The sequence below is a fragment of the Eutrigla gurnardus genome (genome assembly GCF_963514095.1).
Source record: "Eutrigla gurnardus genome assembly, chromosome: 12".
Lineage (NCBI taxonomy): Eukaryota > Metazoa > Chordata > Actinopteri > Perciformes > Triglidae > Eutrigla > Eutrigla gurnardus.
This window is the reverse complement of record NC_139926.1, coordinates 12,356,059-12,373,676: the sequence shown is the minus strand read 5'-3', so window position 1 is coordinate 12,373,676 and position 17,618 is coordinate 12,356,059. Positions and strand designations below refer to the sequence as shown.

The window sequence follows — 17,618 nt, the reverse complement described above, 5'->3', positions numbered from 1 at the left end:
TACAAGGGGCTTAAAAGTCTCTGGCAATAAAAAAAAAATCATTGATTCAACGCGCATGAATAGAAAAAAAACGGATTTTTGTTGAAAATTAGTTTGACCTATGTTTAATCCTGCAAAACTGCATTTTGGGGGTTAACAGCTCATACAAAATTATTCACCTTATGTTTTATTGTTAAACTACATTAAATCCCAGAATTTTCTTCTCCTTATTAACAGGGGAAAAAATGATTTCAAAGATTTTTCAAAATTAAATTAAGTCCAAGTATGAAACAGAAAATAAATGATTCTATAAATATTCAACTCCTTTTAAAACAATCACTGCTGACGCCAGTCTCGAAATAAATTGAATCGAGAACAACCTTGCACTAACAAGTTCTACAAGCAGTTGTAGCATACAGAAAGGTCACTATTGGTTGGTTCACTTTGACATCTCTTTCTGTTAATCTGTATCATAAAGTGTTCAGCACTCCAGTGTGTTGCGGTCTGCACTTCCTGAGCACTAATGACTTGATTGAACATACCAACAGACGGTCCTAATTTGACGCACAGTATCATTCTCTGCATACAATGAACCCCACGTGTGTACGCACAAATACTTTCAGTGATACAAGTCAGGCACTCAATGTCAACACGCCGCACTAGCCAGCTAGTTCTCTTCTGTGTGTGTTTAAACATTACCCAGTCGGATAAGCATTGGCAGTAATGTTGGTTTTACACAGAGGTGACCGGGTTTGTTGTTAATAGGTTATCGCTTGGATGGGCCCAGAGTTCAGAAGGGGTCATCGTTGTGCCTTTTTTGTTTTTTTGGACAATTTGATTTATCCAAAACAAAAAAAAATAGTTTTAAAAGGTTTAATTTGTATTTAATGGTTTGGCCTGTATTGATCAGGCTTACCATTACTTCATTGTTTGAGAACAAACAGAAGTCCTTCAAGTGTGAAAATACATGTTTGTGTTTGTGTGGCCAGTGGAAAGACAGAGTATCAGACAACCAAGGCAAGTAAAGCGAGGCGGTCGGCCTCCTTTGAGAGAAGGCCCAGTCGACGTTACTCCAGAAGAACCATGCAGAACAGAGGTGAGGACAACACTCACCCACTCACAGCTTATGTGTATATATTGCCTATATACATAACGATCAATAGCAAAACGTTAAATACGTTGCATTATATAGCAATGCAATCACATGTATGCATAGTATATACACGTATACTGTGAGACATTACCCTTGCATGCAGAAATAGAAATATCTTACATGATGTAAACATACAACCCTTGCATTTTTAGGGTTATCTACCTGAATTTCACACTATCTTTATGTTTGTTGTTGTTTTTACAGGACATTTCCATCCCCAGGAGTGAGTACACTGATATTTAAGCAATAGCATTGTATTATTGCCTAATTGTATTACTTTATCTCTCCTCTCCTTGTTGTACAGCTTTTATTTTAGGGTAATCATATACACATTCGTTGATTTTTGTAGAAATGGTATCTAATTTTACCTGTTGTACAACTGTTGCTTTGTAATCCCTTTTACATTGTGTATTTTACGATAAACAGGAAATATTTATTTTCAATATATTTCATTTAAATGCATCTACAGTTATCAAATCCTGTTGCTTGAAGTGCTCTGACTCGCACATTCTCTCTCAATTCATTTAGTTCCACCCTGAGCTTGAATTGTAATCTAGTAGCAGACCTTTTGTTATAGGCTTGTGTGTGAGAGCTAAATACATGATGTCAGTGTTAGTTTTAAGCCATCATGGGACTAGTTGAGTCAAAGCATTGTGATTTTATTGCACCTGACAAATCGCGACTGTGACAATTGAGGTCCTTTTTGAGTCAACAATATTATGCAATATTTAAAGCTGTGTCGAAAAGGACGTAGCATTGCCGTCTTATGTAAGCATGGGGGTTTGCAAAATGACTCATGGACAACCTGGTAGACTTTAAATATGCTTTAAAACAAGCATAATGGGAATGTCATAAATTTGACTTAATTGGACATCTGCTTTGCCCCAAAATATGGTTCATAGGTCAATCTTCATACAATGTTTAGATTTTTTTTTTTTTTTTTGCTATTTGTTCTTTGAATAAAATCTCAATGTCTCTCTTTGCTCAGGTATCTTTCCTCAGGCAACGGAGTCAGCTCCAGCAAAGGCATCAAGGTGAGGAGCACTAGTGCTGTAAGTATTTCAATCCTCCATCCATTATACAGGAACGCAGAGCATACGACATCAAGTAGAGTCAACAATACTTGTATGCTTTCATGACTAGAGATTGTAACTGTGCATTTTCTTATTTACTTTATTCCTTCTTCCTTTTCTCAATATTCTATATACCTTCAACTCATCCGTCTTTGTGCCACCACAATATTTTCTCTCGTCCTTTTCACCTTCAGGCTTCTCCCAATAGAGGTGCCTGGTCATCTGTGCCTGTGGTCAGCCCGGTAGCTGCTTCTGCCTGTGTGCCGATGGAAATTGAGGCTCTACCCAGGAGTCCCGGAGGAGAAAAGAGGAGGTTGGTCCCCGAGTTCAGAGTCTGTTCTTTGGAGTGGAGTGATTTTATTATGTTAAATGCCAATTAATTTGTCATATCCCAGAAGCAGCTCACAGCAGTGCTCATCGATGATGACCAGGTTGGGAATGGTTGGGGTGGCCTACTGATCCCTGTTGGGTGCTGAAAGAAGTGGTTGGATAGCTGGGTGTGTCTTTCATAGTCTTAATGCCACGAGAGTAGCTTAGCATGGCTTATCCACTGACCCTGTCTTGCTGTGACCAGGGAAGGCAGGAAAGAAGGTGGGAGGGAGAAAGAGAGAGTATTTGTATGTTTACTTTTCCTTTCATCTTTAGCTCTTATATTTCCCTGTTTTCACATCCCTGCTGTGTTTTGCAAGTGTGCATAAAATTCAGGTTATGTACATGTAACATTTGCAATGCCATGAAGGAGGGTGTTCGCTTGAGTGTCTGCATGCATGCATGTGTGTGTGTGTGTGTCTTAGTAGAGTGCAGCACATACCAAAAGACTTTAATGCAGCAGTACAATATTCAGACAGGTGGCAGATTTAAGCCCAAGAAAGGTGGACTGTAGTTTAGAAAAAATAACTTAGAGAGCAAGTAGCCAACAGAGACGGGTAGTAGGGAGGGAATAGAGACTTACTCCTGTGAGGATTTCTCCTGCTTTTAATATGATCTACATAAACTATCCTAGTACTCAGCTGACCTCTTCTCACTACCGCCCTACCCCGCCTTTACTTCCTTTTGTATTGTTTTTTGTAGTTTTATATTTCATAGCTTGTTGCTTCCTCTGTTGTTCTGTATTTATGGGAAGCGTTTTTTCAGTCAGAGGAAGGAAGTCTGAACAGCGTGTATAAATATCCACTAGGTCTGTTTTTTTTACTGTAAATTTGGTATTTTTGGATACATTTTCATGTGCTGTGTGAAGCGCGTGTGTCTGTCTGTCTGTCTGTCTGTCTCTCTCTCTGTCTCTCTGTCGGTCTGCAAACAAATGTTCATACAAATATGTATGCACCCTGCTCTCTTATAAACCTGCAATGTCCCCCCTGTGTGTTCCAGTATTAACATGTACTGAGGACACATTGGTCTTGTCCGGAGGCAGGCCAGGTAGGTACGATCAAACTCTGAACCTCGCCATTGCTCTGGCTTTAACCAATTAATCGCTCTGCAGTGGTGGCCTTTGTGATTTTGGCTTTGGAGAAGGGTTCTCTTGCGATAGCATTATCTCCTGTGATTTTCTGTCTCTCCACTTTTGATCAGCATGACATGCCAACCTAATCGGTGCAGGAAGCGATGTTATGATTTGGGGTGATGTGCTGGGATGTAGTTTTTGGTATCCTGAATCAGTGATATGATTTCAGCTTTGGATCTTTTCTGTTCAAGTCTTTGGTGCATTCTGGTTTGTAGATATTTTCAGTCACTTTCAGTCATGCTGTGCATGTGAACCACCTACTGTGCTTTAAACCCTTTTTTACCATCTAAATTGTCCACTAGATAATATTATTATAACAATATTTGAGGACCAGTGTGAGTTGTCAACCGGGTTATCGACAACATAATTAGTGTTGCTAAGGACTTTGCTGAAAAGATTTCAGGATTGAAATGGCGAGACAGTAAGAAAACATTACCTGCCAATATGTGTCTCTTTTCCAGTGTAGTAGTAGTTTTCCAGGTACTTTTACTTCGTGATCAGACTGCTCTGGCTTCTGGAGAACAAAGCTCATTCAGATTTGCAGCTCAGTCTGATCCGGTTTCTGGTTAATTGTACAAAGAGGATTGCCTAGAATTAGAGCAGGGGAATATTTCTCCATTTTTCCCCTGAAAAAGGATTCACAGACATCTTGCTCACGGCCAGTGCATAGACAGTGATGATTTAAAACACAAGTTATGCTGTAGCCTCCTCTTTCAGGCTTTGTTGCTCAAAGTTTAAACGACAACAAAGCCTTTTTTTTTTTTGCAATGTCCCTTTAAAACGCACTATTCGCTTTGTGCTGGATAACGTGGGGGTTTCCGATATTTTACTTCCCAGTTCATGTCTGTTTTAAGTGTGTTTAAACAAGATTAGGTTTAACACAACTGCAGGTACAGGCCCACTTTACTCAGTGGTGTTAGTGTTGTCGAGCCAATGATAAAAAAAAAAAACTTGCTTTTTCAACACTGACACAAGCCCTTCAAGTTCTTGTGTATTTTATCAGCACACAATATTAGTTCTTGTTTATTCTGTCAATCCATGGTAACGGTTTACAATTCAGTGGAAAGTAGGAGGATGCTTTGAAAGAGACTGTATCACTAATACTTCAGACTGATCCCTGGTTTTCTACCTTTTCTCCTCCCACTCAATTCTTCCCGGCTTTAAGTCCAATGCACTGTGAATTTTGCATGGAGCGCTAAAGTTATCAATCTCCTCTATCCATCTGCCATCCTTCAAATTTTCTAAGCTCAAAAGAGAATACATACTAATGTCTATCTATTGCTCATACATGTCAATTTGTGATGTGATATGCCTTTTATGCTGATGATATAATCCAAATAATATGTAATACATAATGACAGATCATAGATATATCTTTTTAGTAAGTAAGACAACCGTTACAATAATGTTTTCTATGTGTGCAACAGCACTGGACAGTTTCAAACCAAAGTGTAATGTTAAACAATACAAATGAAACTATTTTAATTGGTTATGTTTAAGGATTTTTAGAAGTTTCACTTTGAGGAATCAGTAAAAAGTTTGTTTTAAGTTGCCATGTAGTGCTTAGTCTGTATCTGTTGTCTTCTCTCATTCTTGTAAGCTACTCCACTTCTCTACTTCTTTCTTCTCTTTCACGTTATCATAAGTGAAAGTAGATCACTTTGAGATTAGAGCCATTTGAATAAATGCATCACATTTTATTCCCTATTTCTATTGAGAGAGTATAAGGAAAATAAAAAAAGGTCTGTAGAAGTTCATCTGCTGTAAATCTAGTCAGGGATCATCAAGTTGGTCAGTGTTTTGCAGTTGTAATGGGAAACTGTATGCTCCCTTGCCTCTTATGCTTCCAGTGAAACTGGCATCATGAATAACAGCTTCCAGCTCGGAGCCTCTAGCACTTAATATGTAAACTCAGATTTGACATACGCCATCAGACCTCGGGCACTAGAGGTGCAAAGCCAGGTCACTGACGCTCCAGAGACACCCTTTCCACTTCACTTAACTAAGTGTACATGCACAACACTTAAGAACAACGAATAGGCCATAAGTTGCGTGGCTTATCACTGCCGTGAATGCCTTATTCATTTATTGATTTGTTTCATGTTCACTGAAATAAATCATTTTTTTGGCCACAGCAGGGTTTTTCTTGCCACTCCCTAGTTTAAGATGAAATTATTTCCTATGACAATATAAAAAAGCTCTTAGCACGACAGTAGGCAATCCTCAAGGAACCTTGTTACTGATACATGCAAGGACAGACTACAAAGTTAGCCTGCATGTGAGTCCATATGAACTACACTTCCAATAATTATTCCTTCTCTTTCACTCATTATCAGCTGCCTCAAATTGTCTCACTTTTTACTTTGTACCCCTTAAACCTTCTCCTCTTTGCTGTTTTCATTCGATGCTTCCCTTCCTCTCCTTGGCTAGTCTTGCTTTTGGTGTACCTACACTCCCTCTCACTCACTCCCCATCTCTTTACATCCCCCTCCTGGTTGCCCCCTTCCCCATGTCTTTCCCCCACCACCCTGTTCTCCTCAGGTCTCCTATTCCCTACACCCTTCCTGCTCATGTCTCATCAAAGCTCCACACAAGGAGTTGGACAGATCCGAGGACCTGCCAACGGTCTCACCCTCTGTACTGACTTGGACAGCACACTAATAAATGGGAATGCCTCAGCAGTGACTCACCCACGATAAACGTCTGGTATTTGTGGTGGTGACTGTGCCACATGGAAGGAAACATTTGGTGTGAAACATGCCTTGTTAACTGAAACGTTCCTCAACACAAACCACTCAAATGATCACATATTCACTCTGGTAACACCCCTCACAGTCTGACACCTCTCCAAGTTTGCCATCACACTAGATACTGCCCTTTTCTTCTCAATGTTTGTCAATTTCCTCCACTTCGCCTTGACCCTTGCTCTAGTGGCAATTCTGAAAAGTTGTGCTCCGCCTCTCTCCTATTTTACTTTTAATTTGTTACCTTCATTTACACTTCCTTTGTCTCTCTCGTGCTCTCTCTCCTCACCCCCTTCCTTCCTCTGTCCTTCACTCTTGACCTCATGGTGAAGCTGGCTGGCTGGGGTGAGATGGTATCTATGTGAGGCTTAGGAATTCAACTCCACTCACGACTCTGCAAGGAAACAATAAGTCACATAGTTACTGCCTGGAGGGTTTTACAAAGTCCTCTTGTGCGCCTTTTTTCTTTCTCTCAAATTTAGTTTTGTGTTGTTATATTTCAAACACTGTTGCTATCTTAATTGATTGCATCTAATGATTTTTATGAAAGTATCTATATTAAATCTGTTCTGCACATGTTATGGATGTGCGGCTTGTGTTTTAAAAGATGATTGGGTAAGGTCAATAGTGTATAGAGATTTGTCTGAGAGGTTCTTAGCATAGTTTAGTTTACTTTCCTTCCTGTCAAAGGTGCTGGACTTAACTCCTCGAACTTATAGCAATAAATGAAACCAGCATAATTCCATTAAAATGTTCCAAAGTGAATCAAAATCAAATGGAAATTATTTATGTTTATTTGTTTGTGTGAAAACAGCTTTAGTGGTGTAGGGACAGTTGGGGGTGTTGATATATGACCCAGCTAATGGTGGCCTTGGCTTATAGAGCTGTGTGTTGAAGTAGATAATCACTGGATGCTTGCCTACATGAACTATACCACTGTAAAATGTTTTCTTGCACATTTCAACCAATGAAGGTAATTTAATTATATTATTTAGTTAAATGTTTACATAGCTTTGACCAAAGGATGTATATTTTTCTCAACTGTTCGTTAAAATATATTCAGAGAAAAATGACAGGGTTAGTGTTGACATTGAAGAGTATGTAGTGTTGTGCGTGTCATAGCTTTGCTACTTTTAGTAGACACACTGCGTACAGTACACACACAGAAGGATTACCAGGCTTTTGGCTCTTGGTCAGTACAGAAAATGTACTGATATTTTGTATTTTCTTTTACTGTCACCCAAGTTGTGCCTTAGCTGTCGAACACACAATAAATTACATTTAAAAATGTTGTTATAAATTCTTGCTCTTGACATTGAATTGCAGCATTTAACGGAATGTATACACTCGGCTATTTTTCAGAATTGAACATGACAAGAAGTTGGTTGCTACTTTAATTATTTAAAGTTTTAGGTAGTTAAAATGGTCTCCCAAAGAAATCTCTCAATTGTGCATGTGTTCAGTGTAAAACAACACATTGTGTTCATTGCCCACTCGAGGGTTGGATGCATCCTCTGTGTTTCCCTCATGGATTACTTCACATGTGGGAGTATTTATATACATTTGGTTTGTGACTCCTCAGGCAAAGCATTGTACTTTTCTTCACATCTTTTGTGTTTTGCTTTCGCTGCTGTTCTTGCAGGCAGTATAAAGTAATATATACTTCTCATGTTTCACTGTGTCTTCAGGCTAGAAAAATATGAGGTAATTACTGGGCTGCTGGAAGAGCTTCCACGGAAATCCATGTATCAAATGTTTTGCTTCAGGTTGCTTCAAATTCTCAGAATACTACACCACATTTCTCCCCCACACAAGTTATTGCTTGCTCTGCAGACTTATTTCTATGGACTTACACATGCTCCTTGACCTATTGAGAAGACCTTTTCTCCAGTGTCTTCCTATCTGGACACACATGACTCATATCATTATCATAGAAAGAACACTTATTGTCTTTGTACTTTGTAACAATAATTTTTTAATATCTATTCCAAATCATAAATGTGGTGGATGAATTTCTACGTGTCAAACCCACTGGAACACATGTGAAACTAAACAATTTGCTTTTCATTCAACATTCTATCATATTTATTATTTTGTTGTTTTGTTTGTGGGAAGTTGTTCTAAATTGTCTCCTGATATATCACCATGGGCCAGTTTTGACCTCTTTGCAGAGTTCTTCTATGTCTTTGGGATGCCGCAAGTAAGTTGTAAAGCTGTGTAATATAACACTTGTATTATCTCCATTTTGTTTCTATTTTAACATGATTTTTTTTTAACTGCCATCTTCCTTTTATATCCTCCTCTTCTCCTTTTTGTCTGTCTCTAGTGTGCCCATTGTTGCTGACCTGATGGAGACGTGCATTGATGACGTCCTCAGGGCTCCTGTCGTTACCACAGTGACCGCAACAGATGAGGCCGGCTCAAGCAAAGCCTATGCTACCCCCGCTGTCAGCGGGGAAGATCCCCTCAACCTCACTGGTGAGGCTACAGAAAACCTAGCATAGCACGAAGATGAAAATGTCTCAGGCAGGATAATATAGTATAGTGACAATGTGTCAGACTATGAGACACTGGCACACCTTTTCTATTGTCTGTTATTTAACATTTATTCAATTCCCAGAGCTGATGTTGTCAATGGTCAGTAAACAAAAGAGAACTTCAAGAGGAGTATACAGAAAGAAGAAATCTTTGTCTTGTCATCCATAATGTGCATGCACTGAAGAATTACTTTGCTGTTGTATGGGTTCGTTCAACGTTGTTTAATCTCTCTAGATGCAGCATCTCGTCTTAAGCAGCTGGAGTTGGAGAGCAGTCCGCTTCTTAGCACGCCAAGAAATAATGTTAATGTAAATATGGCCATGAACAATCAGGTGGGTGTTTTTGTTCGAATATATGTTAATTTTCTACTCATATCCTAGGACCATAAAAACCAGATAAAGACTAGTAACACATTGTATTTGGTCCAAGCATAGAGAAAGTAGTGAGAGCGATATCTGTTTATTCAGAAGTAATAACCATATTTTTCTTTCTTTTGTGTTTGGGATGTGTGCTCCTCACCCGACCTTGCTCCAACAGGAGGATGTGGTGAAGCTCACGGAGAAGTGTGGTCTGAGCAGTACAGGCAGTAGTCCAGTTGTCACTCCACTGTGCATCCCAGAGGATCTGAAGAGTAACATCCTGAAAGCACAAGCTGAGGCTGCTGCCCTCAAGGTGAGGATCACACACCATTAAACTGGTGAAAGGTGTTAAATGCTAATGACCAGTGTAGAACTTAGTTTTAACAAAACACTGAAAAAATATTTCTTGAGAGCGTTTTTTTGCTCTATTGTTTGTGAGTTTGTTTTTCCAGTCATCGGTCGAACACTTGGCTGTGGGAAGCTGAAATGCTTTAAACAAGTGCACTCTTAGTACTGGGTAGACCTACCTTTGGACGTTTCTAATTTGTTCAGGAAATTTAATTCATCTATCGTCTATCTTTCTCCTTCTGTGTAGGGATCTGTGGAGGAACATGTCATAATTGTTGGAGATAAAAACTGTAACTTGCAGGAGGCCTCTGCCAGGTATGACTACACACTAGAATAACTCATTTTCAAAAGTACAGTCTTTAGATACATATTTCTAATCGACTCCACTGACTCAAGGAGCTTTATCGCTGCATTTCAAAGCGCTACATCCATAAAGTCTTTGTGTTGTAAATGTCTTTCCTTTAATTTTTTGGGTGCAGGTACAGTGCAGCCTGTCTGAACAACTTAATTGGTTATCATATGGACATAAATTAACCTATAGACCAACATGAATAACTTGTCAAAAATGTCCTTGTGGTTGATCGATTAGCGATTAAGGCATCGAAATCCCTAGTTTCTGCAAAATGTATTCAACCTTGCAAAAATATTTGTTTGTTTCTTTATTAAGTTTTTCAGCATTCAAAACATCTCCTGTCCTTTTTTATGAGTACAGTCAGTCAGGAGAAAAGCTCCATTGTCTGGAAATTGGGCCTTTTCCCTCCTCCTGTTCCTCCTTAGTCATGCCAACTGTCAACACATTGTTTCAGCCAATCTCAGCACTCCCTGCTGCTCGGCCTAATCAATACTTGAATATTCATGAGGATTATTAGAGAAGCTCAGAAACATTACATCACCTGCAGCTCATTGTTACAAGCAGGGCTCCACAGATTGTCAAGCAAATCCCCGTCATCATCTAGCAGTCAGTGGATCGGGTTGAATGAGTCACTTTAGGAAAAAAAAAACATTTTAAATGTAATTCCCCCCCCAAATGTTTTATAGTAATAAGTATAAATACAAAACAAGAACATGTACTGTCTGCTTCCAGGTTGAAAGTGCGTACTGGGCGATTGGGCAGTAACTCCTCTCTGTCCATCAGTAGTCGCCCTGATGTCCAAGACTCCTGGGACCTGCTCAAACCAGCCTCACTGGTCTCATCAGCAGGGGCCAGGTCAGTCTTGTGTGTCTGTATGTATTTGCTGCTTTAATTTGTCTGCCAGGTAAATTCAGTATACATGTAGTCATTATTCCCACTGTGGCTGAAGAAAACTGCGGGAATGGATTAGCAGGGTAGGGACTCTTTTACAGTTGCTGCAGATTCCTAATCCTTCTATAAGGACACGCATATCTGTTTTCTCCTCTTTTATCTATAAATCAAACAATACATTTAGTAAAAATTGTTACCTACATTTGATTCAAAAAACAATGTCCAGATTAGAGAAGGAAGAAAGAATAAGCTTTGTCTATTCAGATCTTTAGAAGGAATGAATACAGCAGGATAGAAAATAGTAAAGTAAGGGTATGCAGACGGGGTTTAGTGAGTAAAAACAAGGGTGCATTTAGATTACGGTGCCCGCCTGCTTTACCTTCAGTGGCATCAACTAAACCGCCCACTTACTGTATTCTCACTGTATAATCTTATGTAGACCAGCCACTTTACAGGATATAAAAATATACAATTCACAATAATCGTTTGGGGAAAAAAATGTTTTTCTTTTTCTTGCCGGTCTTTACTGACATCTGTTGGTATGTTTGAGCAGTGAACATGTGTGTTCTTTGTGTGTTGAGTCACATGACTTGAGTTCTCTCTGAATACTGCTGGCGTCTCTACACATAAGTGTTTATGACACAAAATACAGACGCATGGAGACGCTTGACCTGACAATTCATAATGGCTGCAAGGCCTCAGGCTCATTGTGCCATCTGGGCTGTTTTATCTTCTACAGTCTGGAGAATGTGCTTATGCTGTGCTAAAAATATACATCACTGAATCTATTAGTCAGTCACAGAGCATCAATCAAAAATAATTTAAATGTATAATTATTAGTGCTGTCAATCGATTAAAAAAAATTAACTAATTAATCGCACAATTTGCCATAATTAATCGCAATTAATTGCTTTCTTTCTTAAGAATAAAGTATGTTATAATGGATATTTAAATGTAAAATGGTGGAATTTATGTAGAATCAACACAAAGGAAGTATTTAAATTCAAATACTATTGTTAAATAGCAGCTTTTTTTTAACTTTAAGCACAGATTCTCTCATGTGAACTACAGATTTCCAAAGAAACCATCAAGGCCATCAAAATTGACTGTCAGCTTGAAAAGGGCATATTTCTTATAACAGAACATTTCAAAACGGTCCGCAATAGAACATGCAAATATGGAAAAAAGAACAAGGAAATAATCTGCTGTGAAGTCAGAATGATAAATCCTTTTCACTCCATAGAACAACAAGTCAGCTTAGTCCTCCTTTACATTCAGCCCGTTACTGAGACAGACCAGTCTGTTTGCATTGTCAGAGGACAAAGCAGCACACGCCACATCTAATGTTTCTCACGCAGACAAATTACAGGGATAATTAAAAAAAACTGTTAATGTTGACAGCACTAATAATTATTAATTAATGAATTATTATTACAACATTATTATTATAACATTTTTCCGTGAAAAATAAAAACCTGAAATTCTATGTCCTTTTTTCGTTCTTTAGTGCTGAGAGGCTAGCTGAAGATGTAAGCCTTGTTCCCAAGATGCCCTCCGAGTCTGCCAGCGAAGCCATGGCACCAAAGGTAACTCATAACAGTGATGTCATTCCATATTATGGAGTACGGGCCATTTTTAGACGTCCAGCCTACAATCCATCTGATCTGACTTGCATGAAAATGTCCAGCTTTATTATTTCAAGACAGACTGAAAGTTGACTATACCAGGCGATCTACATTTTAATTGTACTATTTGACTTACAGTGCACTGTATGTGTAGTTCAATGGCTCCCTGTGAAATTCAGTTTCAGTGGCAACCACGCCCAGCGTTTCCTAGTGCTACTATTGTTGGTGTCGCTGTCGTAAAGACAACCAGATTGCTTTCGTAGTCTATCAACTACCAACAACATTTAAGCAACATGGCTACTGCTTCTGTCCAAAGCAAGAACCCCAATGTTAGATGAATGATGAAGGCAAAGTAAAATGCATTGTCTTAATATATCATTTGTGTCGGCTCTTTGTTTACAAGTTATGGTTTGGTATGTTTTTGTCCTTATGCAGGTTAAAGCAGAGGAAGTTGACCTGAAAAACACTGATAACCTGATCGATTTCACTGATCCAACTCCTGTGGTAAATCACAGTCCTCACATTTGTGGAGAACTTTGTAATTCAATCAATTCCTGAAAAATATATTGGTGTAATGATTTATCATTTATCAGTGATCAAAGGTGATAAGGTGCACTGCCATAAATTAGTATGGTAAATGTAGTATGACAATATTTTTCTGATTGTCCTTCAGCTACCACCAGTGCAGCAGCCCAAGCCTGTCATCACACCTCGCTGGATCATTCCTACGGCTGTGAGTGCTCAATCTCTGTATTCACCCAAAGTTTTCTCCTGTTCAATTGTCTGCCTATTTCCACACGAGTTGTTATGAAACGTTTGATTCCGTGTGTGTTTACTTATTTGAATGTCCTGAAACTTGTGATTCAGGGCTCACTTATCCATATGCTCTTGCATAGCTGCTGTTTGCTTTGGCTGATGTAGAGGCAATGTAGAGAATGACCCCCTTCCTTCTCCCTCGTCCCCTTCTAATGCAGCCTCCCGGCGTCTTTACTAACGGCCTACTCGACCTTGACCCCCCTGCTAAGGTCAACCCTCTTCTCCCTGCAGATGGGGGAGCAGCGCTCACCTCAGCCCTCCCTCACCTCGCTCACACGCGTAACACCATCTCCTCCAGGTAAAACTCTTGAGATTTGAAACAACCGCACTTTTAAGCTGTTTTTAAAGCAAGCTTGGTAGATGCTGCCCCCTGCTGATCAAGCAGGAAAATACCTCCCTTTAGCTGAAATGCCAATGCAAAAGAGTTTTAGATGAGCTGAATCACATGCCATTCTTGCTTGGTGTTGCTATGTTCTGAAATGCTCACATTGAGGGCTCAACATTGTTTTCTTCTGTAAAACACAGTAGTCGATCATCCTGGAAGAGTCACCAGTCGTTACTTTGCAGACTCCGATCATCAATACAAAAATGTTTCAACTAATAAACTAGGATTTATTATTATGGATGGATTACTGGCTGTAAATCAGCCATTCTGCATAATGAGCACTTTACTTTAAGTACATTTTGATGTTAAAACTTGTGTACATTTCCTTAAGAAAGATTTTGAATGCAGGACTTTTACCTGTGATGGAGTATTTTTACACTAAGACAATGCTACTTTTACTTCATTAAAAGTAAGAGTACTTCTTCCAACACACACATCAAAAGTCATAAAAAAAAAATCGAATTATGCCTGAAACACATTTTTTTCTTATTGTAAATTGTTTAAAGCTAGGGTTGGTATCGTTGAGAAGGGGGGGGGGATTAATAAAGCTAGATTAAAAAAGAAGTTGTAAACACTGACAGACCATCCCTCCAAAGCCACTGCCCCAAAATTATCATTATGAAAGGAAACGTATCACAATGGACGTAAACCTTGAACATCCTGTCGGGATGTCATGAGAATATCAACAAGTATAACAAAAATGTTTTTGAAGGACATTACCAATCCTAGCTTTAAAAGCTGTGACTCTAGGTGTTACAACTGAGAACCTGTGTTAGAAATGTTCATGATGATGATGATTTCAACTCTCTGTTCCTCATCCTCATCATACTTTTTTTTTTATCCATCTCTGATGCCGTCATTTTACCTGCATCCTGCAGCACTGTGGGTCAGCAGCCAGCCTCAGGGGACGGAGCCAAACCCAGAGGTCTCCTGACCACTGAGCTCTGATGGAGAAATCGGGAGCAACCATCACAACATTCCCTGACTGCTTTTACACCTCACCCACCCACACACCAGCAAGTTGGGCCGGATGTGCGGAACACTAAGGACGAAGAGGAACCAGGGAAGAGGCAGCTTACAAATACCACAAACACAACTGCAGCCACACTGACAAACCGACTGAAGAAATTGAACACAGGAAATTAATAAGATTATGATGACAGCCCCTTCATGATAACATGACAGAAAGCCTAGCATATACATATAGCTCCATTATTAACATCTTAAGAGCATCTTACCTGTGAATCTCTTATGAGTTCACTGAATCCATCCAGTAAACCAAAACTTGTAACTAGCAAGTCTACAATGAGATGTCCTTGAAGACGACAAGTGATGAAAAGTCTTCTTACTCAACTTCAGGTCAGGTTGGGGCTGACGCACTAAAAACACTGTAAGGTACATAAAAGCATTACTGATTTCAAAAGGATAGGTTGTCTCTTTTAGCGCTGCTTTCCTCCCCCTGTGTTGAATCGTGCTGTTATCCCTGGTTTTCCACACCACTGGATCCCTGCTACTCTGAGCTGTTCACGCACGGATCACACATCATGTAGCGCCTCTGCACTGAACTACACTGAGTGAAGAAGTAAAAAAAGACAGACAACTACTTAAAATGTTGATTCTAAGAGATGAAAACGTCTGGACTCATGAATCGTGGATATGTTTCTGTACTGTCGTCGTAGCACGCTACAAACCTTTTTTAAATGGGTCAATACTACATGTGAAATTTGTCTTTCGACAGCCACTGGATTTAAAAACTTCACTGGATGACTTTTTTGCAACACTGGACCTTGAAATATGTTTTTTGCATTGACCATAGAGACGACCACTTTTGTTTTTTTATTATCCTTCTCTTTTGTTTGTTTTCTGATCGCATTCCTTTTGAATTCACACATTTGGGTACCATCTGAATGAGGCTTTGAACACCACTAATGGAAGTTAGATCTTTGTCTCTACTTGGACCCTCTATATTATGTTCCTTTGTATATACTATTATCATGATTTTGAGTGGCAGATCAAAGTGTTGAACCAATACTTTGTTTAACTTGAAATCACTGCCTCTACCTGAGACAGTTTTTCATTCACGATCATTTTTACTTTGAAGACTCGCATGCTGTTGAAACCTACGTTTTTAGATTACCGAACTTGCATGTCTGAGTTAATTTTAGACAGTAATCTGACTCTGTTACAGAACATGGCTCCTGGTATTATTAACACACTGTAGCTACTACCCTGCCTTAAGGAAATGAATGTATTCAAATAGTCTCATCTGAGAATGCTGGAGATGCCACTTTTTTCTTTTACAACTTCTTAATACAGTTTATAACTGGAGGGAAAACTTGTCAAATATCTGAAAAACTGATTTTGTACAAGCAAAGTTTATTTTCTGAGTTATTAATGAAGTATATCACATTGATTCTTAAAAGATAGACATTTAAAAAAAAAAATCTCATTACCCCATGAATTGTAACCACTAAGGCTAAACTCTCATTTAAGTTATGTTGTAGGTTTGTCATTATGATGGTGATTTCATTATCTGTCTTGCACAAGGGAAGGTGACTGTTTTACAATGTCTTCTTAGCCGCTAAGAAGCTCTGCTACTACTCGGTGTAATTGTTCAAATATTACATGTGTAGCGTACAGATTTGCTGTATTTTCAGTGTAATTGTATCTGCTGGCTGTAGATATGAAGTAGAGTTATATATATATATTATTTTTGGGGGAAATTATGTTGGCAGTATTGTTACTACACAGTTAGGTTTTCCGAATTGAGGTGTTTTTTAATTACAAAAGTAGAAAACACATTACTGATGGAGCTGACTGGAAAAACATTGTGATCTCTCAACTGCAATTTTATATACACTTTCTTTCTGGAATACCTGACCATGATTCAGTAAAGCTTTGCTACAGTAGGAGTCAACCGTTTTTGTTTTTACTGTCAATTTGATTTACTACTGTCGACCAGATGTGATTTTTGTCTCCTTAAACCAGTTATGAAACCTTGACCTTGACAACCAAATGTGGTCGTCAAGTCCTGTTTACATTCACTAGCTCTCTAAGAAGTCATGCTCTTGTCTCACAAATGTAGCAATCACAACCGACTCAGCAGAAGCCGGTGTGCAAAGTGATTTTAAAGTGATAGACTCAATCTGAGTGTATTTACTGTTTATTCATAGCTATTTATTTTTGCTATTGCAGCTCCCACAAGGTTTTAATTTATGCCTACTCTTCAAGCACATCATCCAGTGTTAGCACCCTAGTCTTTGCCTACTAATATTCTTTGTCTTAAATGATGAATTTTTAATCCCATATAACTAAGAGTTCATCCAAAGGACATTCACTCTGATGAGCCGTCGGACTGTTTTGTTAACATGTCAGCTCTGTTAGTCCCAGTGATTCATTATTATCCAGCTGCTGAACAGTCTTTAGATGTGTTTAAACCAACTCACCACCGGATGGCGGCACACGACCATCTTTCTCACGTTGGATCTCCACCTTTTGGCTGCACACTTCTGGTGTTCTTCATGCCATACTGCTAATATCTCAGTTGTAACGCATCCAAAAATGTTGCAACTGTATGGAAGTAGCTTATTCCAAGAAAAAGTCCATGTCTTTGATTGTGGACACGCCCTTTTAAGGTGGGACTGTTGTTTATATTTTACATTAATAATCAAGGTGAGACATTACCCAATCTGTTATCACATTGCAACACACACACTAAGTGGTAACATCCTGAACACACACTCAAAATGTTTTATTTTCAATTTTCAATCATTTATTTAGAGCTTTTTAAAGCTCGTTGAAAGAGACCTGCAGTTTTCCTCTACAAAGTGTAGTGAGTGTGTCAGCTAATTCAT

At 38.9% G+C, this 17,618-nt stretch overlaps 1 protein-coding gene across 5 annotated transcripts in view; it reads left to right on the top strand.

Annotated features, from left to right (window-relative positions):
* Positions 1-16,815, top strand: part of epb41l5 (erythrocyte membrane protein band 4.1 like 5) — a 34,858-nt gene extending 18,043 nt beyond the window's left edge. Inside the window, exons 13-26 of one of the 5 annotated variants that reach the window (XM_084022312.1) lie at positions 969-1,075; positions 1,337-1,355; positions 2,121-2,184; positions 2,400-2,518; positions 8,777-8,928; positions 9,223-9,320; positions 9,526-9,660; positions 9,943-10,010; positions 10,780-10,902; positions 12,446-12,524; positions 12,999-13,067; positions 13,237-13,296; positions 13,611-13,677; positions 14,643-16,815. In XM_084022312.1, coding sequence (XP_083878438.1) covers positions 969-1,075; positions 1,337-1,355; positions 2,121-2,184; positions 2,400-2,518; positions 8,777-8,928; positions 9,223-9,320; positions 9,526-9,660; positions 9,943-10,010; positions 10,780-10,902; positions 12,446-12,524; positions 12,999-13,067; positions 13,237-13,296; positions 13,611-13,677; positions 14,643-14,698 — 1,216 coding nt within the window. In that variant the 3' untranslated portion in view covers positions 14,699-16,815. Of the gene's footprint in view, positions 1-968; positions 1,076-1,336; positions 1,356-2,120; positions 2,185-2,399; positions 2,519-8,776; positions 8,929-9,222; positions 9,321-9,525; positions 9,661-9,942; positions 10,011-10,779; positions 10,924-10,972; positions 11,010-12,445; positions 12,525-12,998; positions 13,068-13,236; positions 13,297-13,537; positions 13,678-14,642 lie in introns of those variants that run through there. The other 4 variants (XM_084022310.1, XM_084022311.1, XM_084022313.1 and 1 more) reach the window with 4 other exon arrangements.
* The last annotated feature ends 803 nt before the right edge of the window (positions 16,816-17,618 follow it).